Here is a 21,739-nt window from a genome sequence, read left to right as displayed (position 1 = left end):
GACTCAAGGGGCTAGCCTTTTGAAACTTTTGAAGGTACATAGTCAACTTCGTGCAGGGACACATGAGTGGTGGTGTTGCCGCTCCGGTCTAATCATAGTCTTTTTGCCGAAGTCTTGATAGTATATCGTATTGCAGAGAATGATATCATGAAAAAAGATGTCTTAGAGAGGTTTCATTGTAATTATTGGTTATAGGACTTACAGTGAAATTTCTTGGGTCTATGTCATGAATCGCCATACCTATAATGATTGTCGAGTTACGGGCAATTCCAAATAAAAGCTCATCACTCACAGTTTGCATTGTTGAGAGAGTGTAAGAAAAAGGGACAAGTAGGCATGATATATAAGGGTAGCCCAATTTGGTAGCTTAACTGCAGAGGTCTTGGTCTAGTTATCACACCATCGTTGAGGTCAAAGAAAGTATATGACGCTTGTGCACGTACCTTTACAAGTATTTAGTAGCAATAATCCAATACTTTATGTCAATATTTCCATTTGTGATTGTGTCGTATTTCGAGTGTCACTCAAATCGTCACAGAAATAGCATCACAGATTCCTCTCATAATGACGCGGCGCACACCACTGATTGTCCTTCCATGACTTATTCTACATGGTCACCGAGGTGGTGAATCAGTGATGCCCTGCTAGAGAGCAATGAGTCATCGGACACAGTTTTCAGTGACGCTAAATATCACTGACTTAGTTCCATGTCCGCAATGAACAGACCATCATGACTAGAAATCGGCAGGATTAAAGGTGACATCATGGGGAATATCTTTGTTGATGGTGGATCTGCCCATTGGTTTTTCGTGAGATGACTTGAAACTTTGAGTCTAGTTAGCTAGGTGGTTTGAGCTCATTTTGTTGTACCGGTTTGCCTAGCTACTTTCGTTCTAATCATTTTGGCAATTCTTATTTTTTCAACATTGCATTGCATCTATAGCTACCTCCTTATTTAGGTTTCTCAAAAAATAGTACCGTGGGACCTTTACTTGCTTAGGAACAGTACTACTCGAAATACTTTCGGTGCTAACAAAAAAGATAACATCATATTTGAATGCATTAACTAAGAGGGGAAATTAAGGAGGCAGAACAAATGAGGGTTAAATGGTAGACCCGTGCATTCTCAACGGTGTTGGAAGTATGCTCTAGAGGCAATAATAAATTTGTTATTATTCATATTTTCTTGTTCTTGATAAAGGTTTATTATCCATGCTATAATTGTATTAACAGGAAACTAAATACATGTGTGTGGATAAATAAACAAATACCGTGTCCCTAATAAGCCTCTACTAGATTAAAAGATGGTTAAGGTTTCCTAACCATAGACATGTGTTGTCATTTAATAACGAGGTCATATCATTAGGAGAATGATGTGATGGACAGACCCAAACCTAAGCATAGCTTTTGATCATGTCACTTAAGTTTAAATTGCTAATGCTTTCATTATGTCAAGTATCATTTCCTTAGACCATGAGATCATGGTACTCCCTAGTACCGGAAGAATACTTTGTGAACATCAACCGTCATCTTGTAACTGATTGACCATAAAGGTGTTCTTCAGGTATCTCGGAAGGTGCTTGTTGGGTTGGTTGATCAAGACTGTGATTTGTCACTCCATGTGACGGAGAGATATCTCTGGGCCCTCTCGGTAATATAACATCTTAATGAGCTTGCAAGCATGTGACTAATGTGTTTAGTCATGGGGATATTATATTGCGGTACGAGTAAAGTGAACTTGCCGGTAACGAGATTGAACTAGGTATGGTGATACCGACAATCAAATCTCGGGTAAGTAATATATCGCGAGACAAAGGGAATTGGATACCGGATTAATTGAATCCTTGACATCGTGGTTCAACCGACGAGATCTTCGTGGAATATGTAGGAACCATTATGGACATTCAGGTCCCGCTGTTGGTTATTGGTATGATCATGTCCACATGTTCTCGAACCCGTAGGGTCACACACTTAACGCTTAATGTCGCTAGGGTTTGATGAGATAATAGATGGTGATATCGAATATTGATTCGGAGTCTCAGATGGGATCTAGGACATCACGAGGAGTTTCGGAATGGTCCGGAGATAAAGATTTATATATCGAAAAGCTGTTTCAGGGTTCCGGAAAAGTTCGGGGTATTTTCGGTATTGATCGGGAATATTCTAGAAGGTTTCGGAAGTTCTCAGAAGGTTCTGAAATGTTCCAGAATATTCCTGAGAATTTAATTGGACCTCTATATGAATTAGGTGGAGCAATCTAATTAATTATCCGGGGCCTAGGCCCATTAGGGGAGAGGAAACGTGGAGAACCACGTGCATGGGGAGGCCGGGCAGAAGGAGGAATCCTTCCGGGACTCCCCTAGCCGGCCCTAGCCTCTTCTTGGAGGAGGGGCAAACCCTGACCACAACCCCTATATAAATAGAGGGGAGGGGCAGGAGGAGAGAAGAGACGAAGCCCTTAGCTGGATCTCTCTCCCCTGAGCCCCTCTCCTTCTCTCCCGTGCGCAGCGAAGCCCTGCCCGCGGAGCTCTCCACCATATCCTACACCACACCGTTGTGCCGCCGGGATCTCGTCAACCTCTCCCCTTTGTATTGCTTCTATCAAGAAGGAGGAGACATCATCAAGCCGTACGTGTGGATACCAAGGAGGTGCCGTGCGTTCGGCATTGAGATCGATCTCATCGAAAGTACCACTACGCCAACAATGATCCCGTGATCGTAACGCTTTGTGGTCTAAGAGGGTATGATGTTCATAATTTCTCTCGTTACTTACATCTAGTAGATATTATCTTGGGTTTCTTCCGCACTTCTCGTAGGAAATTTTTTGTTTTCCATGCAACGAACCCATCAAACGGTGAAGCGCATAAGTATATGTATGCAGAAACTTTGTCAAACTATTGCGTGCAGAAGGAAACACAAACAAACGATCCCGCGGCTCAATTCTCCCGCTCAATCTATCGATCCCGTGTCTCAATTCTCCCGCTCAATCTATCGATCCCGGCCGCGTCTCAATTCTCCTGCTCAATCTATCGTTCCCGTGTTCTCAATTCCACTTGCACAAATTGAAGTATTCTCTCCGTTCGGAAATAAGTGACGTGGATTTGTATATCCGGACGGAGGGAGTACCGAGACAAACATATGGTTGCGACGAACACTCTCGTGGCCTTCGTTCTTGTAGGGCTTGCAGACCAGCTTTTTTGGTCCGGTAAAAACACAAAAAGGCTTCTTACCAGCAGCCTTTTTTTGGGGGGGCAGCCCACCGGCCGAGTTGTCTATTTTCGGAAGGTCAGTCGAAACCATTTCCGGGCCGACAGTACTGCGCGCACGCTTCCCGAGCTAGGGTTAGAACGAGACCCAACAAAGTCCCAAACCACAACCCGCCGCCGCCGCTTTCATGCCTGCCTGCCTCTCAACCCTAGCTAGGGTTTCCGCCGCGCCGCCGCCGCTTCCCGAGTCCCGAGCTAGGGTTAGTGTGCCTATATATAGAACGAGACCCAACGAAGTCCCAAACCATCCCGAGAATCACCCATTCCTACCGCCGCCGCTTTCCTGCGCCTGCTGCCTCTCTCGCTCCCAGCGCGACCGACCGAAACCCTAGGGCTCCGGCGCGCCGCCGCCCATAAACCATGGTCGCCGACGCCCGAGATCCGCGCACACCTAGCTCTCCCCTGCCCAACTCCGCCTCCACCTTGCTCGACGACCGCCCTGCCGTCCACGATCTCGATCCGGGAATTGAAGAATCTACAGGAGGCAACTCACCTGGAATTTACAGGAGGCCTGCAGGTGATGTATATACTTGAACAGAAGCATAGAATTTTCTTCCGCTACGTGCTATTTCTCATATATAGGTGTTTTCGTTTCTTGTGTACGATCGATCTCTCGACAGACCTAGCTTTCTGGCGGCACTCGAAGCCCCTAGTGGCGAATGGCGATGGCAACTGCAGGCCGTCGATCTAGGGACACCGTTTGTGTCCCTCTTCTTCTGCGGCTTCGTCCCTGACCAGTACCACGACGGATGAGGTCCGGTGAGCAGCAAACTAGAACAGGGAAGGAGGTTAACGTAGCCTCTCATGGATGCTCTCTATTTTCATTTTTTTCTGTTCTAGTAGGGTTTAATTTGTCGTTGACCTCTCCAGGCTGAACACTGTTGTTTTTTCCTTAATAATCAACAGATCGGAATGCCTGCTTGTCGTCATGAGGCCGTGCCATGCCATGACGACGAACAAGTAAGGCCGCATGTGGTGCTCCTGCTCCTCTGATCGATTCACTTCCATCCAATCGCATCGCCGCTTCCTGCTTGGCAAGGTACGTACGGCCATATCTAATCCCACGCCGGCCATGTCTTTGTCTCGTCTAATTAATTGAGGTCCTGAACCAACTATATATGAAGAGGACACTCTTAATGAATGATCGATGTGTCTTAAGAAATTTCTCTTGTTTCATTCCTAGGCCCCCCTCAGATTTCTCTTTTGTCTTTGCTTGCTATGTAAATTGTATGTTGCCTCTGCTTTTCTACTCTTGGGATGCAGAAAGCTACTTTAAGTCCTTTAATTTAAGTTTCTTTGTGTAATCTAATTATTATTGCTTCCTGTCCGTGGAGTTAATATTGTGTCGATGCAGTACAACAATACCTTACTTTTCTCTTGTATATATCCATGCATGTTGTGTTGCTACAGTAAGTCCTTTAATATAAGTTTATTTGTGTAATCTAATTATTATTGCTTCGTGTCCGTGGAGTAAATATTGTGTTGATGTAGTATAACAATACCTTACTTTTCTCTTGTATATATCCATGCATGTTGTGTACGTGGGATAAGGACATATATAGTTGTATGTGGTTTTTGGGTAAGATAGGCTGGGGGAGCCGAAAAACATGCGTTGAGAGTAGGGCTATAGCAGAAAAAGAATGTACATGAAAAATTAGATTTGTAAAAACAATATATACATTTGTTTTTTTTCTTACTTGGCTGACAAAAGCTTTACTTCTCAACCAAATGCTAAAACTTCACCAACGCATACCTGTCATCGGACCGGTTTTGCAGTCAACGGAGGTGTGTGCGGGGGTGCGGAGCGTGCCGGCGGGAGACGGGTGGTGCAGGGGCTGAGAACTCGAACTTGGGCTAGGAATTAAGACCCTGACAAAATTGTAGAAGTGTACGTAGTTATTCATGCATGGACTGAGTGAGTAACTAGTAACCAGATCTAGTTACTCATTGACAAAAATTTGAAGTTTCTCTTGCTCTCATCCTAATTCCTACGAGCTGTTAAATATGCAAGTTTGAGGATTGTATTAGGGAAATAAGTATACTAAACTAGAAAAGAGGAAAAAAATATGTTGACTGTCCGTGGTTCACACATGCTCTTTTGGTCTTATTTATTTTTCTCTTATATTCCTAATGGTTATGCATTCCTCACAACCGTGAAAAACACCGTATTGATACTTTAATATGAAAACATTGTTACTGTTTATTCATTTGATTGTACTACATTTTTGTATTTGTTTACTGATCTTATTATTAGTATAAAAGTTATCTTTTTTTTTTGCTTTGGTTTTTTGAACCACTTCTTCATGCTTACCCGATGTAAGAGGTGTCTTGTGTATAAATCACAATTGTGGCATAATGTAAGATTTATGGCCAAACCGTTTTTTTAATATATGTTGAATAATCATCTAGGGGCAGGAGAGTTAGTGGGCATATTGCACGCATTCAACATAACCTTGGTAAGAAAGACATGCACAAAATTATTATGTTTTTTCTTTTCATATTTGTAATTGTGAGATAAGATACGAGCTATAATGTTAGTTAATTCCTTTCTCAAGTATGAGTTCAGAATGAGTCGTCCTTACTGAACAATTAATGCTTGAACTATGAGTGCAAAGGAGATTTCATAGGATTTGTGTATGGAGAATTGAGAAACCGAAAGAAATGTTTTCCACAGAGCTGGTGAAATAAGGATCAAGTGTCTACAACCTCAGTAGAGCGCATCATATATATTTTCATTACACGAAACCTCTACTGACTTGAGAAATGAGGAGGTCCTCCAAAATTAGGAAATGGTTGTTCATGGGTTTTTCCAAAATGTGGCCCTCCAAGATCATGTGCTCAGCACCAGATGAGTCATCTCATGGTGCACCATTTTAGAAATTGCCATCAAACATCCATTTCCTGATTTTGGAGGACCTGACCATTTCAGATCAGTAGGAGTCTCCTGTAATGAAAATTTGGTGTCCTCTGCTGACAATGGTAGACACCTTGAGTATGGTTTCACCAGCACTATGTCGAAATTGTCTCTTTAGGATCCTCAATTTTCCATACATAAATCCTATATATGATCTCCATTGCACTCATAGCTCAAGCATTGTTCAACAACGGCAATCGACCCTTTCTGATCTGACTGTTACTTGAGAAAAAAAGCAGCGAGCACATCAACACTAAAGAAAAAACAGTTTTGTGTATGTCTTTCTTACGGCCAAGGCTGTGTCGAATGCGTGCAATATACCCACTGGCTCTGATCGTACAACTAGATGACTTTTCAACATATACTGAAGAAACGTACTGTTCGGCCATAAATCTTACATTATCTGGCAATTGTGATCTATATGCACAAGACGCCTGCTAGATCGCGTAAGAATGAAAAGCAGTTCGAAACCAAAGCAAGAAAATAATTTTGTGAATAGTGGAATCAATAAACAGATGCAAAAGGCATGTCAATAACGTTTTCTACAAAAAGTAATTTTGTGAATTCTGCAAAATTTGCTTCCGGTGATAGATGCCCGAACAGAAGCATAGAATTTGCTTCCGGCACATGCTCTTTCATAGGTGTTTTTTGTTTCTTGTATGATCTCTCGTGACAGCAACACCTAGTTTTCTCTGAATTGCACAATAATACACCCACAACTTCGCTAAGATCCTCGACATTTTCTTGTGTTACGTCTTTGCTTTTCTCTTGTTTTCGACATGACGGCCTGCAGTACATCGTCATCAAGTGCAGCCTCGCCTTCATTGTGGCGTTCCTCATCAACGTCGCTGTGGTTAATCCTCGCGGGATCTATCTGTCGTTAGAACAATCTCTCCCCTGCCGATGCCATCAAGTGCGGCGACCTTACTGACCGTCTGCTGTTGAAATGTTCAATCCAGCTTCAAGAGCACCTTGCAGCATGTTATGCCGACGCATCTGATGCTAGAGAGTTCCAATTTTGTTGTTGAAAACTTGGAGAGTTCGAAACGACATAAATAAAGACTCTTCTTAGACACATATGATGATCAAATGGGTGCGGACGGTGGTGATCGCTTGGATCTTCGGTGCGCCGCTCCTCTTCGTCGTCGTCTTCACGCTCATGTCCGCCTAGCTACCTTGTCGCCGTGGTGTACCTGACGTTCAGGAGTGGTCACATATGTCCCGGTGGCGGTGACGGAGACCAGACGGCGCTGTTCAGGAAGGACCTAGCGGAGGCATCCATGTAGCACATGATTTTGATGAGAGTGAGAGATGGTCGCTGGTTGTGTTTTAGTATATGTTATTGTGAGATTGGCTTGCATTTTATGTGCCTTCGCTTATGCTGCTGTTGTCCATGTGCTTGGTGATATGCTACAAAATAGTTAATACTTCCACGTCTACAGTTTCCAGTTGCTTGAATTGTTTGGAAATCTTGGTCAACTAGGATTGGCTTATCATCGTAAAATTGCATTCTTCAGAGCGTAATTTTTATTTTGCACATGTATTGAAGTGGGGATATGGCTGATGATGGTTGGTTCTCAATTGAAATGTGCAGATAATGCCTGAGATTCTAGAAAAATTCAAGCAACATAAAAATAGGCATTTCGACAAAGTATTTTGTTTGCTTGAGATTTAATAAAATTTCAAGCAACATAAAGATAGACGTTCTGATATATTTTTTCCTTGCTTATTTCACCCATTTCCATGTTCCAAGTTTCACTCGAGCTCAGTAACTCAAGAAAATCTGAACTTTGTCGAGAATTCGAAACAGATGGTTTACCATTAAACCAGATATATTTTGCATCTTATAATAACAATAATAATGTAGTAGTATTTAAATATGCCACGAGCATTCCCGGAGTCCAAGCCAGTCAATTCCATGGCAAAACTTGCTACACTGCCTGCCTTGATCACAGCCAATCCGTGTCTTATCATGGCTACAACAGTTTGCGGTATCTGGTGAACTGACCAGAAGCAAAAGACGAGGACAAATGGCACATGGGAAGCAATTGGCAACAGGAGTTCAAGCTCGCGAAGGCCAACACCAGTTGCAAGATAGCTGGCAAGGCGAATTCAATCTATCAAGTTTTGGGTGTCCTCCCCTGTAGCCAAAATAAACTTGGTCATAATCCTCTCAGGGAGAACAGAGCTTTGAAGGGTAACAGAAAAGATGATACGAGGTAATGATGTTTTGTTTGTCAGATTCTGGATGCAACAGTGGAGTAAATCATTAATCATATGATTCAAATTAACAGTTTGCAGTGTGTCCACATTGTTATGCACGTGGCATCCTATTAACCCAAAAGGCGAATGACGATATACTGATGAGAATTAGGAAGATATAGTGAAACAGTGTTACCAAGGGAGTTTGGAAATGAAAAAACTGGTACTAACCATGCATACACTTGACGAAGGTCTCAAGCTCTGAGAAGCAAACATCTCTCTGCAAAAGGAATGGAGGTTGCTGACGGTATGCAAAGAATGAGACATGGTGACGGTCAGGATCATTTCTCGGCTTTGCTATCTCAAGGATCTGCGGGTACATCTCGCCATCAAGACATGGAAGAGCACTCTCTACACTTAGAGAGAGCCCATGATCCCATGCTGCATTCATAACCTGCACAGTTTCATGTGTACAAAATTAACCCACTCGGGAAGACCTAAAACATGCAAACTTAGCTGCAGAGTTTCTGAGAACATCTCACCTGCCAGGTTAAACCTTCTGGATCAGCAAATGCTTCACCAATCTCCTGAACTGTAAATTCTGGCCCATAACAAACTAGTTTAAGAGTTACGGAATGCTTCTTGAGAATTCTGAAAACAGGGGAATATCCATCTCGATTTGTAGGGTTGTAGAATCCTGCTGTAAGTTCTGCAGCATGGCTTGCAGTTCTGTACCACCAATAGATCGATGGTATCTAAGGAGAGAAATTGTTCATGTCATGAAACAGTCAAACTGGCAAGAGAACTATGTGGACAAGTACCATAAACTTATCAGTGCAGTACATGCTACTACCTCTGTTGCATAATTCTTGTCGAAATCTTACATGTATCTAGATACCTTTTAGGAATAGATACATCCATTTTTGGACAAATTTGAGACAAGAATTATGGAACGGAGGGAGTATATTGAAAGGTTATACTATGATTGCTAGCAAATGATCTGCTTAGTGCATCTTATTACGTACTCCCTCCGATCCGTATTAATTGTCTCAAATTTGCCCAAATATGGATGTATCTATGCCTAAAAAGCGTCTAGATACATGTAATATTTCGACAGTTAACATGGATATGAGGGAGTACATGTTTGGGAGTAAAAATACCAACTTCTTTTTTGTTTGAACTTATTGTTAGTCGAATCCATCTAATTAAGTAGCATTATAAATGGCTTCTTTACCATTTCTCGTCCAAACCCGAGGAATATATCATGATTAGGCATTCAACTCCCCATAACTCGTCAGAGCTATAGTGCTATACCAGGTTTCCAGCAATCTTGAGCTGCTTTAGATAGAAGCGCAATCCAGAATAAAATAGAAAAATATATGCTTAAGATGAATGAAAATTCCATGCTAGGTTTGGTGTGACTATTACATGGAAAAAAGCTCAGACAAACGAAAATCACAAGAACTAAATATGAATTTTTTTAAAAAAAAAAAATAGCGAGAGAAGAATATGGTGCTTCAAGGCCCAAATAACAACTCTACTGATCAATAGCATACCTTTACTACAATTTCTGCTCCATCGAATGCAAGAGTAGCAAGTGAGAGCACCTGATCCACATGATCAACAAGGATTCCAGAATACCAATTAAGGAAGAAACGTCCGTAGTAGCTGTCATAATCACCTCCATCACAAAAAAAGCCAGTCTCATGTGATCTAGAATTATAATAGCCAGCATTATCAGGGCCACGAGCCCAAAACAAATGTCCCCGTTTCAAGGCTGATTGACGCAGATTCTTTTGCATATACCTGTCATAACACTGTCAACAATGCAAGTCAACAAAAGAATGCTGTATGCAATGAAAAAATTATGCATGCTACCAGACATCACAATGATGCAGTATAATAGTTTTGGATAGGTGTAACCCAAAAGACAAGTTTAAGTCCACACACTAGTCTGTAGGTAAAGAAGACAAGTATTATATGGTTCTCGAAAGGTGCCTACTGGACATATGCATATTCCTCTACTGCTGCAGAATAACAACAGAACAAGGTATCAAACAGGATTGCCATCACCAATTGTAAAGAGACTGGTTCTGTCAACTCATGATAGTAATTAGGCAACAAAGGGTGTGACACACTTCATGCATAAGGTCCAGAATTTATTTTCCTTTTCTGAGAATGTGCAAGATGTTGCTATAAGAAATAATGTAGAACAATGTTTCACAAAATAAACACGTTTGGCTCCGAATCTGTTTCTTTGGAGGTACAACTTTTATTCTAACACCACTACTCAAACTCACTTGGAATTCAGAAGCTTTGTAACTTTAAGTAAATACCTGGAACTCACCAATACCAGGATATCTCCAGCCCATTTTATGTGTACATGAAGGGTATCTCAGCTCTCCAGAAGCACCCAATCCAATCTCAATAGCAGAAACAAGACCTTCTTCAGACAAGCTTCTGAATTCCATATGAAAGCTCCTCATGAAATCAAAATAAACCTGCATATAATCTCATCAAGTATCAGTATACAAGTTTTTCCTTCAAGTTTAATGTATCCAACACCATGATAGTGATATGAAATAAGATTAAAGACCATTCCATGCAAGTTTAATGTATTCAATACCAGAACAGCTAGTTGCTATCTACAATATATACTACAATTACCACATTGTAGAAGGATGACTAACATTTAAATGAATTAAAGATGTCACCATAAATAAACCAAAATAATGCTCATCTATGAGAATGGCAGCTCTTGTTTTTTTTTAATAGGCACAGATGTTAAAGGGGAGTTTAAAGATGAGAGAAGAAAATTTACCAAGGATGACCCAATACCTCAATGCCAGTTCTCCCTCGAAGGACACGCTCTTTGTCGATTCCCCAGGAGAGGCATTCTGTATTTCTCCTACCTTCTCTGTCAGTGAAAAATATATCCTGGTTCTCTTGTGCAATTTCCATGACCCACCTAGGGAGAGAGATTAACACATCACCAGATTCACACTCCCCAGACCCATGAAATGACAATACAACCTTAGATTTGTTAAAGAACACTTGTTAGCCAATGCAAATCTGATTTCAAACATAATAAATGAGAAAAGACAAGCTTATCTAGTTGGTTTAGGGTTTTAAATGTTCGAATGTTACATGATGCTTGTACTGAAAAATCATCATATAAGTTCAAAAGGTTTAGTCATGTTACTTTTTCGCTTTAGAAGGTCAAATTTCTGGTTATGTCTCGACTCAAGAAAGCTATAGTCCTCACTGGATGAATGCCTTTTGTCTGAGTCGATGCTTCAGTTTTTGACTTTTGAGAGATCCAAGTATACTTTACTGCTAAGTATAAATGGTATATCCGTATATGCTATCTGAGGAGAAGTACAAACAATATTTACACAGGTAAGTTATGCACGGGACTCAGCCATCAAATATTTGGTAATTTAGTCACAAAAGATAAAATATCTTGGCAATTGAATAATGCACTTCTGAATGCTCTGATGTCTTTGGTGCAGAGATAATATTTAATGCTCTGATGTCTTTTGTGCAGAGATACTATTTAACACAACGAGATTTATAGACTGCAGTAAACAACTTGGGCACTTGCTATAATTCAATGACCAATATTAATTGTGCGCAAAGTTACTGAATAAATACAAAAGTTTCAGATGTATGAGTTTCAATGACCAATAGTAATTGTGCGCAAAGTTACTGAATAAATACAAAAGTTTCAGATGTATGAGTAATAGTATCCTAAAAAATGACATCAGTCATGATAGTATGCCTACCTGAACTTTTAGCCTGAACTCTTTAATGATACCAAAAAGGTCCCTGTAACCAGACCATTCGTACTTTTGAGGAGTCCACGCTTCCACAATCCCCCACCAACAGTCAACAATAACTCCGTCAACATTCAAAGACTTCAGATGCCTTAGTTCAGCACGTAAAGCCTCTGGATCAACTAATTGGCAGTAACAATTGATAATGCCCATCTACAGCAACAGGAGAAACTGCTAAAGTATGGTGTGGTAGATACGTCATAGATGCTGAAATTTTGGTGTCAAATCGAAGGGACCAAGAGAATGTGATTAATATATCAGGTAAGAGATAAAGAAGTTCACCAGAAACTTACAGACAGAGAGGCATAGACTGGTATATATGGAGTTCTCGTGTAATCACCCGCCAACACTGCTGATGCTCTCATTAACTATTACAATTCAAAAAGAAAGAAAAACACATGAGTCATCACCTTTTTTTTGTTGGCTAAATCAAAATCTCAAAGAAAAAGCTGGGCTGCAAGATGAAGAATCAGTAAACTTGACGATGTGATTCTGCATATTATTTCAGTCTACTTGGCACCTTATAATTACAGAATACTGGCCCACATAAATACTGGTGTATGATGCAACCAGAACACTACTGCAAGTTGGAACTACAACATTGTAGGCCATATGGGTGGCAACTAACTTCACGGTAATAGTAAGACGAGCTAACAAACACCAAATTATTATGACAATGCTAGACAACAAGGTCGGTTAAGCGAGTCAAGCACAAAACTTTGCTCACCTGATCACTTCCCATACAATTCAGTGAATTGGCCGAACATGAATTCCCATAGTTCTCATTCTTTATGCTTTGCTCTGCCACCACGACTGAGTCCAATGACGATGGTGACAGGCTATCATCTGTTTGTAGGGCAGAAGTCTGAGAATCTAATGGCGTCCCGACGGCATAGCTGTTCAGAGCGTTAGCCAAAGCTGGGGTTTCCACAGAAGTAACCTGGAAAGCACCCTGCTGCGAAAAACAGAACACCAACACCAATACATTACGGCCGCAATGCTGATAATTTCTTGCAAATATACACAATTTGCATCACATCTTTGGAAATTAAGCTAGCAATTGATGTAACCCTAGGTAGAATTAACATATAGAAACTGCAAGCATCTAATTGGATTAAGTAAGTAGAAGCAACTAGAGGCACGCACGAATTGGGCAGGGGGAGGAAGAAGGGGCTGGGGCGAGGAGCGGAAAGTGGTGCCGTCGGGTTGGACGGTCCACCCGGCGGCGCGGGCGAGGGCGGCGAGGACATCGTTCATGTCGGCGCGGGCGGGGAGCGGGAAGTTGCCGTGCTGCCGCAGCCCGGCCAGCATGTGGCTGGTGATGGACCGCCGGTGTCGCTCCCGCAGCTTCGTCCGCTCCTTCTCCCGCTCCCGCTCCCGCTCGCCGCGCCGCCGCGCCGTAGCGGGAGGCGCCGGGGCGGAGGAGGCGAAGCCACCGCGCGCGCGGCGGCTTGGCGGCGGCGGGGGCGCCGGGGGAGGCGAGGCGGCTGGATCGGCGTCCCGCGGGTGCGCGTGGGGGTGCTTAGTGCTCATGGAGGCACGCCGCCGGCGCCGACGCCGGCGTCGATCTGCGAGCGCGGCAGGGGAGGATGGGCGCCCGCCGACGCTGCCGGCGAGGAAGCGGAGACTGGAGTGTAGGCCAGACGCCAGAGGCAGGAATGCTGACGTGGCACGGCTGACTAATCTTACGAGGAGTGCGATCAGTCGTCAAAACATTGAGTTTGCAAGGCCTGCCATCGGAACGGGCTGAGCAAGGGGACGAGAAGTGAAAGAACAATGTCATCTACAAGCATCGATGCACAAACGCCGTCATGATCCGCCATAAACATATCCTGCCTAAAAATGTAAAAAGAAAGATCTCTTCAAAATGTCCAAAATAAATTTTGAAAGAGAATGCAGACACTACTACAAGAGCATTATTATGTTCAACCAGCCAAAAGGTTAGCATGGACAAAATTGACCCAGTTTTATTTAGCGGAGCTGGCGTGCATGCGGGGGCATGTCGGTGTCTAAATCCAATAACATAGTGGATCAGTGAAGGCGTGACTGTTCATGAAAACCGAGACCTTGTCTGTCAAATCGATTAAGCCCTGGTGCGGCTTCCGATAAGATGATGTGCTTTTGGCGACTTGGTGTGGTCAAGAAATACGGCTCGATATTGATCAACCCCTTTAATCCTTCGTTAACTTTATAGACGTAGTCACGGTTGTCTTCAAAAAGGAGCTTTAGATTGGTAGTTGTATTTGTGATTTTTCTGAATAATAATATAATAAAAAAAGCTACATGCATCATTTTGACGGGTTCATCTTCTCTTTGGAAAAGATACCTTTAATATTTTTATTTTCAGAAGTTGCTAAGCACAATGGTGTCTAAGTTTTTAAAATAAAATTTCCAGGGATATGCTGGAACCTATGTGTGTCAGAAATCGATTCGAACGTCCCTAGCAGGATAATTTGAGTATTACTTTTGTTTGAAATTTCTAGCATCCCGTTGATTTTCTTTCATTCAAAAGTTGAGTATTTTTATTACTGAGGGAAAAAGTGGAGTTATATTTGATTTTCCAAACATAGCCGTGCTTAAAAGCACATAACCTGTCATTGTACCCACGCACTTCTTCTCCCCTTCTGAACATGATAAGAATCTTCCAGAACCTTCTGCAACCATTCCTCAGACCCCACCACAGCTCTATTCCCCTCCGCGGCTTCTACTCCCTCGCGCCGCCTCCGGACCCTGCCGCGCCGCCGTACGCCGTCGACATCTTCCAATGGAACGCCGTCATCACCGCCCACCTCCGCGCCGGCAGGGTGGCCGCCGCGCGCCGCGTGTTCGACGAAATGCCGGAGCGGAACGTCTTCACGTGGAACTGCATGATCTCGGGCCTCGTCGGGAACCGGATGCTCGCCGACGCGCGCAGGGTGTTCGACGCGATGCCCGTGAGGAACCCCGTCTCGTGGGCGGCGCTCCTGACGGGCTACGCGCGGTGCGGGAGGGTCGCCGAGGCCCGGGAGCTCTTCGACCGGATGCCGGACCGGAACGTGGTCTCCTGGAACGCCATGATGTCGGGCTATCTGCGCAACGGGATGGTCGAGCGTGCGCGCGAGCTGTTCGACATGATGCCGTCCAGGAATGACGTCTCGTGGCTGACGATGATCTCTGGTTATATCAAGAAGCGGCGTCTCCGTGAGGCGAGGGAGCTGTTTGACCTCTCGCCTTCCCATCCGACTTCGGTGTGCAACGCGTTGCTGTCGGGCTACGTCGCTCTTAGTTGCTTGAAGGATGCAGAGGAGCTGTTTGGTCGGATGCAGAGACGGGACCCTGTTTCCTGGAATGTTATGATCACAGGCTATGCTCGGGCTGGACGGATGCAGGTTGCTCAGAGTCTGTTTGATGAGATGCCCCAAAAGGACACCATATCTTGGACAGCCGTTATGCGTGGGTATTTGCAGAATGGAGATGTTGATGCTTCATGGAAGGTGTTCCAGGACATACCTGATCGGGATGTTGTTGCTTGGAACACGATGATGGGTGGTTTTGTGCAGAGTGAGAGGTTGGATGATGCTTTGAGATTGTTTGCTGAGATGCCAGAGAGGGATCTGGTATCATGGAATACAATCCTGCAAGGCCATGTTCAACAAGGGGACATGGCTACTGCAAATACCTGGTTCAGAGGAATGCCTGAGAAAGATGAGACCTCGTGGAACACATTGATCTCTGGGCACAAAGATGAAGGAGCACTAGCTTTGCTCTCAGAAATGATCCGAGGAGGACTCAGACCTGACGAAGCTACTTTGAGTGTTGTTATTTCTATCTGTGCCTCACTTGTCGCACTCGGATATGGAAAAATGGTGCACCTCTATGCAGTCAAAACTGGGTTTGAGCATGACGCATTGGTGATGAGCTCATTGATATCTATGTACTCGAAATGCGGGCTAATCGCTGAAGCTTCCCAAGTTTTCAAGCTGCTGGTGCAAAGAGATACAGTGACATGGAATGCCATGATTGCAACATATGCTTATCATGGTATGGCTTCTGAAGCTCTGAAACTCTTCAACAAGATGACTAAAGATGGGTTTCGTCCAGACCATGCAACCTTTCTAAGTGTATTGTCTGCTTGTGCGCACAAAGGCGATTTATATGAAGGTTGCCGCTATTTTAGAAGTATGCAAGAAGATTGGAATTTGACTCCAAGATCTGATCACTATTCTTGTATGGTTGATCTCCTAGGAAGATTGGGTTTTATTTACCAGGCTTATGATTTCACAAGAAAAATCCCATCCGACCTTCAAATAAATGCTTGGGAGACATTGTTTAGTGCATGCAATGCTCATGGGGATGTCCAACTTGGAGAAGTGATTGCAAAAGATGTCCTTCAGGCCCGACCTTCTGATGGAGGAATGTATACACTCTTGGCAAACATATATGCTTCAAAAGAGATGTGGAGCAGTGCTGCCAGTGTTAGAGGAGTCATGAAAGAGCAGGGGTTAAAGAAGGAGACTGGTTGTAGTTGGGTTGAGCTGAAGGGAGAAGTTGTTTCCTTCTCATCAAATGATAATGCACATCCTCTGATTGAGTGGATATGCCAAGAGGTTGATAATCTTTCTGTCATGATAGAAGAGGGAGCTTGATATCATTCTCAAATGGAACTCTGAAATTTGGTGAGGTAATTTGATGACCCTCATGTCTTCAAAGACCAAACACCTTTTTATGGCAGGGGCTTGGGATATGCCCAAACGAAAGGTTTTGAAAGATTGCGAGTTACTGAATTACGAGTATTAGTACCTGCTCAAAGGAAGTTAAAACAAGACTACAGTCTCATACTCTGGGAACTCTTTGGTCATGACTGGAAGAGGTGAGACAAGGTGAGGTACTGGAACAATAAATTCTGCATAAGTGGCATTATGTCTTTATTTCTCATCCAAGAGTCAAAGCTGCTAGAGATCTCAAGCTGCTAAACGTAATTTACTAAGACTACACTGGCCCACTGTATCAAGATTTTAGAACAAACCAGATTGGAAAAAATCTGTGTCTTATAAATCAAGATAGCAGCATATGCAACAGAGCTAAATGTAGCTTTCATGACAGGCGAGATATTTTCCTATCACAGCAATTGGAGACCACACAGTAAGGCCCCACAAACAGATTGGTACTCCAATGTCATTTTCCTCCATTACCACACACTCAATTCTCTCTCTATCTCCCCCCACCTCCACCCACAGGCCTTACCACCAAACCTCAGGCTTCAATGGCCATGGCAACCAGTTATTCAATCTCCAACCCAACATTTACCTCCAAATCTTCTCTTCCTAATAAACAAGTACGCCCATATCTTCTATTTAATTCCATCCCTTTATATTTGAGCATTCTGTTCATGCATTTTCTTGATTTTCGAAGGTCCCAAATTGGATATTTCCTATAATCAGCAGTGATAATGGCAGTGGGGGTATGTTCACTTTGGCGAGGAGGAGTTTAAGAGCAGGGTTCCATGTTTGTGCTGTCACTGGGGACCAGAACACTCGCAATGTCTTTAGTGCAAATTTCCCAAGCGATTATACGGAACTTCTACTGCAGGTAATTCCCGTGAAACTTGTTTACTGACAACTGCTAGTCCCTGCAATGTGCTGGGGCCTTTGGGGCATGGTAGTTTTACATTCAATTAGTCCTTTCCTTTAACATGAGTCATGCATCTCATTGTAAGCAACTGTATTTGAGATGAGCTCGTGCCTCGAATGATCAAATGTTAAATCCTTTATCTGCCAGGCAGTTGTGGAATGTCTGAATGCTAGTTATGTCATTTGCATTCCAAGGCAGTTGTGGAATGTCTGGATGCTAGTTATGTCATTTGCATTCCAGGTTCCCATTCCTTTTTGTCTTAGATACTTTATTGTAAACTGTAAAGTATTTCGGTGGGCTACTTTTCTTCACTGAATTGACCTAGATATGCGTATGCTTTCCCATGCATGCTACATAATCAAATAGGGTTTCCTTCGCAATTAAGTGAGAAAACTAACGTTCCACATTTAGGTGCACCAATGTTTATACCTCTTTTTGTGCGGCGAGGTTACAGTTGCAGACAGTTGTTATAAAAGTAACATATATGAAGGGTCGTATGGAGTTTTGTGCTTGGGAACACGGCACTATACTGAATCTGGAAGCTGTGGTGTGATAGAAATTCTATCATAGAATCCATAAACCTCCCAAACTGGTAATACAGTTTGAGCTAACTGTGTTCATGTTGGTAGCATCTTCTCTCACATGCTTATGTGGCAAAGAAGCTCAGCATATTGGTTTATACTTTTGTAACTAACAACATAATTATCATTTGTATTTACTGCACCTTCTGTATACAGTGTTTTGTACATTTGGTCTTTTTTATTGTGAAAAAAATGCAAGAATGATTGAAGGACTAATGGGGTATGCCTGTAGTGAATTCAGGCTAAAGATGCTGCAGAATCAGCTTTTAAGGATGGAAAGCAACTATTGGTGAGTGACTGGAGAATCAATCTGATCACTTATTGGCTTTATTCTTCTTCATTTTGTGTCAATAACTTTTTATGTAATATATAACAGGAAATTGAGTTCCCTACAGCAGGACTACAATCTGTACCAGGTTCCATATATACGATTTTTCTGTGTACTTAATGTACTAAAAGTTCTTTGTCAGGTGAAGTGCTCAAATTTGTTTCCGTTCAGGTGATGGAGAAGGAGGGATTGAGATGACAGGAAGCATGCTTCTCATTAGAGAATTTTGTGACCGCTTTGTACCTGCAGAGAAAACTACTCGGACCAGAATTGTATGTATTTTCAAAGCCTTGTTTTTGTTATACTGGCTATACCTATAGGTTAATTCTGTTAATTTTGACCTCTCAAATAGCAAGCAAGCGTATCGTATGGATAAGCTTTGGTGAATGCTTCGAAGTGATTCACATATTCGGTTTTTTAAATTGTAGCTAAACTCAAATGGCTGTACCTAAATTGTGCTCAAGTTTCTATTAGCGAATCTTCTGCCCGATTCCCACTGTTCCTATCTCAACGTTTTTCAGTTTTTCCCTGAGGCAAATGAGGTTACTTTTGCAAGACAGTCAGCATTTGAAGGATGTTCATTGAAGTTGGATTATCTAACAAAACCATCCTTGTTCGAAGATTTTGGCTTTACAACAAAAGTCAAAATGGCAGACCGTGTGCAGCCAGAAGACGAGATATTCCTTGTGGCTTATCCTTATTTTAATGTCAATGGTAATGCTTTGCTGATGCTCTTAAATCTTAGTTATCCTCCACACACCTTACTGTTCAGTCAAAGTTGAGTTTACAGCTGTAGTAATGTGTCAATGATGTTCTGTAGAAATGCTTGTGGTCGAAGAGCTTTACAAGGAAGCAGTTGTTAATACAGATCGGAAAATGATTATCTTCAATGGAGAACTTGACCGGATTAGAAGCGGATGTATCCTTATTTATAGAAAATAGGTCACATGTTTCAAATTTGTTTGGGTATATCTGAGCATGGTTTATTGCACTTATTCTATTGCACATAGATGCCAAGTGTGATATAATGTCAAATGAGGTTTTCCTGCCTAAGTTCTGCATTGAAATTCACTTTAGAGTTTACGCAATAGAGTAGGAGGTTGTAGTGCTATTCTAAAAAATGATGCTTGTGAAGCTTTCTTTGTGAGGCCCTCTTCATTGATTTGACTTCCATCACAAGCAAAGATTATCCGCCCTTCTTCTACCCAAAGCTAGCCGAACTTTCAAAGACATTTCTTCCGAAAATGGAGACAGTTTACTATATTCACAATTTTAAGGGATCGAAAGGGGGAGCACTTTTCAGGTTTGCATTCTTGTCCTGTGCATGTTGTGTTGGGTTCTTGACGAATCTACTTTCACCAATGCATGGATAGTCTTTATCATAGTTGCATTGAGATATATCCTCTATTGATATGGTAGCCTTATAAAAAAATGTTGTTATTACTGAAGCTTACACATGAGTGGCGTGCAGGTGTTACCCTGGCCCTTGGAAGGTGCTGAGAAAAGTTGGCGGCAGCTTCGCCTGTTTGCATGAACAAGAGGAGATGCCATCACTAAAAGAAGTGGCCCTAGACATTCTTCCTTCTACCTAGAAGTTTCCTACTACTCAGGAGTACACCGCAGAAGGAACGAAATTCTCCAAGCTTCCGTCGAGTTTCATCTCAGAAAAGTAAAACCCTGAGTTGGTGCAAATCTCACGCCACCTGCAAAGATCATCCCGACCCGTCATGGGAATTGAATATAGCTCATCAGATTCAGATCTGAAACATAGGATCTTCTTGTAGACATGATCGATATCATCACACAATAAGTTTCTCGCAAATGCTATCTTTGTGTATAGTTAATCTGCAATGAAGCAAGAAAGATGATAAGGTTGGAAAGTTACTTAATTACCACTATAACAAAGGAATCGATCTTGTGAATTCTCAGGATAACACAGAGGCAACGAGGAGAGGGGCTTGAGCCGAGTACTTTGGTGAGAAATGTCTTTTACCGTGCATGCTGGGGGTTGTGTAATTTATGAAGGATCTAACATCGTCTCCAGTTTATATATGACCGGGCCTAAGCCATGAGTGGTTGGATAGTTATGAATCATATGAATCTCATCAGATGTCTAGTGCATTGCATACAAAGGGAGTATGCTGAAAGCCTGAATTGAAACACGCTCCAGCAGCAGTTTGTTAACTGTAGGCGCACCGTTCAAAATATGGCTGTGGCTCATGAAGCCTTGGCCCGGCCATGTCCCGTGGGCCGTGGCGGATCTGGGTCACAGGTGGCGGATCTGCAAGCTGGGCTTGGCATCCTTCTGCAGCCCAGGTTCTCCACGATTGGGACGGTGACACCCACACGAAAAAGAAAACCATCATGCGCCACAGACGGCGCGGCCCCCTTGGTTTGCTTTTGGCCCCGTCTTCTGCGTGCTCCTTCGGTACTCTGAGATATACCCTTTCTAGCATTTCTCCACACTCGTTAAAATACCTGAAACCCATCACATAACGAGAAAGGGAAGAATCTGCTTGACGGCGGTTAACCGCATTTAAACCCAAAAATTAAATGAAAATTGGTACAAGACAATTAAAGAAAGGATGAAAATTTAAAAAATAATATTTACATTTCGGACGTATCAACGACCTATGGCCTTAGACCCCTATCACGCACGTACTTAAAGAGGAAATGTGTAAGTGTGTTGAATACGTCTCATGGTTTTTCCTATGTCCCACATCAAAGAACTCAGTGAAAAATAGTGGTTGCTAACGACTTGCTCCCCTTAATTTACAAAATCCTTAAACATATACAAGGCCCGGCAACGTACGCTTTTGCCCCCGCCTGGAAATTCAACCATAAAATTCATTACCCGCTTATTATTGATGATGCCAGCAAAACCAAATAATGCCACCCCGTTCAACTCGCAACCATCCATTAATTATATCCTCTCATGTTGTTCGCATTTTACATCCAAGCTATGTCAAGAAGTTGGTGAACCCTTACAAGCATGTATACAA

The 21,739-nt window shown here is 42.6% G+C and overlaps 2 protein-coding genes and 1 long non-coding RNA gene across 9 annotated transcripts; 2 read left to right on the top strand and 1 right to left on the bottom strand.

The window, feature by feature from the left end:
- Window positions 1-3,319: 3,319 nt before the first annotated feature.
- On the top strand, window positions 3,320-7,704 carry LOC106866460. Of its 4 annotated transcripts, XR_002965043.1 has the most exons (4): window positions 3,322-3,783; window positions 3,887-4,020; window positions 4,173-4,305; window positions 5,043-7,704. It is a non-coding gene; the product is annotated as an uncharacterized LOC106866460 (long non-coding RNA). The 4 variants fall into 4 exon arrangements; XR_002965042.1 differs by having other exon boundaries at window positions 3,320-3,783; window positions 3,887-4,054; window positions 4,173-7,704; XR_001406833.2 differs by having other exon boundaries at window positions 3,323-3,783; window positions 3,887-4,025; window positions 4,173-7,704.
- A 180-nt stretch (window positions 7,705-7,884) lies between these two features.
- Window positions 7,885-13,913, bottom strand: LOC100832151 (beta-amylase 8). 2 transcript variants are annotated; one of them, XM_014899960.2, is made up of 10 exons: window positions 13,365-13,913; window positions 12,946-13,173; window positions 12,512-12,586; window positions 12,168-12,371; window positions 11,221-11,415; window positions 10,719-10,883; window positions 9,939-10,199; window positions 8,925-9,137; window positions 8,614-8,836; window positions 7,885-8,321 (listed from the first exon to the last, which is right to left on the bottom strand). In XM_014899960.2, exons 1-10 carry the CDS (start codon window positions 13,749-13,751, stop codon window positions 8,293-8,295), a joined length of 1,980 nt encoding a protein of 659 aa, XP_014755446.1. In that variant the 5' UTR covers window positions 13,752-13,913; the 3' UTR covers window positions 7,885-8,292. The 2 variants fall into 2 exon arrangements, with proteins under 2 accessions (XP_014755446.1, XP_010233755.2); XM_010235453.3 differs by having other exon boundaries at window positions 12,946-13,170.
- Window positions 13,914-14,725: 812 nt separating this feature from the next.
- Window positions 14,726-20,665, top strand: LOC100843789 (protein LOW PSII ACCUMULATION 3, chloroplastic). Of its 3 annotated transcripts, XM_003573937.4 has the most exons (9): window positions 16,883-17,532; window positions 17,610-17,786; window positions 18,651-18,698; window positions 18,786-18,825; window positions 18,909-19,009; window positions 19,259-19,451; window positions 19,558-19,656; window positions 19,923-20,040; window positions 20,209-20,665. In XM_003573937.4, exons 1-9 carry the CDS (start codon window positions 17,461-17,463, stop codon window positions 20,327-20,329), a joined length of 969 nt encoding a protein of 322 aa, XP_003573985.1. In that variant the 5' UTR covers window positions 16,883-17,460; the 3' UTR covers window positions 20,330-20,665. The 3 variants fall into 3 exon arrangements, 1 of the variants encoding a protein (XP_003573985.1); XR_002965018.1 differs by lacking the exons at window positions 18,651-18,698; window positions 18,786-18,825; window positions 18,909-19,009; ... (2 more) ...; window positions 19,923-20,040; window positions 20,209-20,665 and adding an exon at window positions 18,240-18,341 and having other exon boundaries at window positions 14,726-17,077; window positions 17,301-17,532; XR_002965017.1 differs by lacking the exons at window positions 18,651-18,698; window positions 18,786-18,825; window positions 18,909-19,009; ... (2 more) ...; window positions 19,923-20,040; window positions 20,209-20,665 and adding an exon at window positions 18,240-18,341 and having other exon boundaries at window positions 14,726-17,532.
- The last annotated feature ends 1,074 nt before the right edge of the window (window positions 20,666-21,739 follow it).

Source organism: Brachypodium distachyon, chromosome 3 (assembly GCF_000005505.3).
Source record: "Brachypodium distachyon strain Bd21 chromosome 3, Brachypodium_distachyon_v3.0, whole genome shotgun sequence".
Lineage (NCBI taxonomy): Eukaryota > Viridiplantae > Streptophyta > Magnoliopsida > Poales > Poaceae > Brachypodium > Brachypodium distachyon.
The sequence above is the reverse complement of the archived record's forward strand: the minus strand, read 5'-3'. Positions and strand labels throughout refer to the sequence as shown.

Excerpts from the sequence above, each read along its gene's own strand:
- LOC100843789 (XM_003573937.4), top strand. The coding sequence starts at position 17,461 with ATGGCCATGGCAACCAGTTATTCAATCTCCAACCCAACATTTACCTCC. Across the intron at positions 17,787-18,650 it reads ATACGGAACTTCTACTGCAG|GCTAAAGATGCTGCAGAATC; the intron begins GTAATTCCCGTG and ends TAGTGAATTCAG. Across the intron at positions 20,041-20,208 it reads AAAGGGGGAGCACTTTTCAG|GTGTTACCCTGGCCCTTGGA; the intron begins GTTTGCATTCTT and ends AGTGGCGTGCAG.
- LOC100832151 (XM_014899960.2), bottom strand. The coding sequence starts at position 13,751 with ATGAGCACTAAGCACCCCCACGCGCACCCGCGGGACGCCGATCCAGCC. Across the intron at positions 12,587-12,945 it reads ATTGTATGGGAAGTGATCAG|TTAATGAGAGCATCAGCAGT; the intron begins GTGAGCAAAGTT and ends GAATTGTAATAG. Across the intron at positions 8,837-8,924 it reads CAGAAGGTTTAACCTGGCAG|GTTATGAATGCAGCATGGGA; the intron begins GTGAGATGTTCT and ends GAAACTGTGCAG.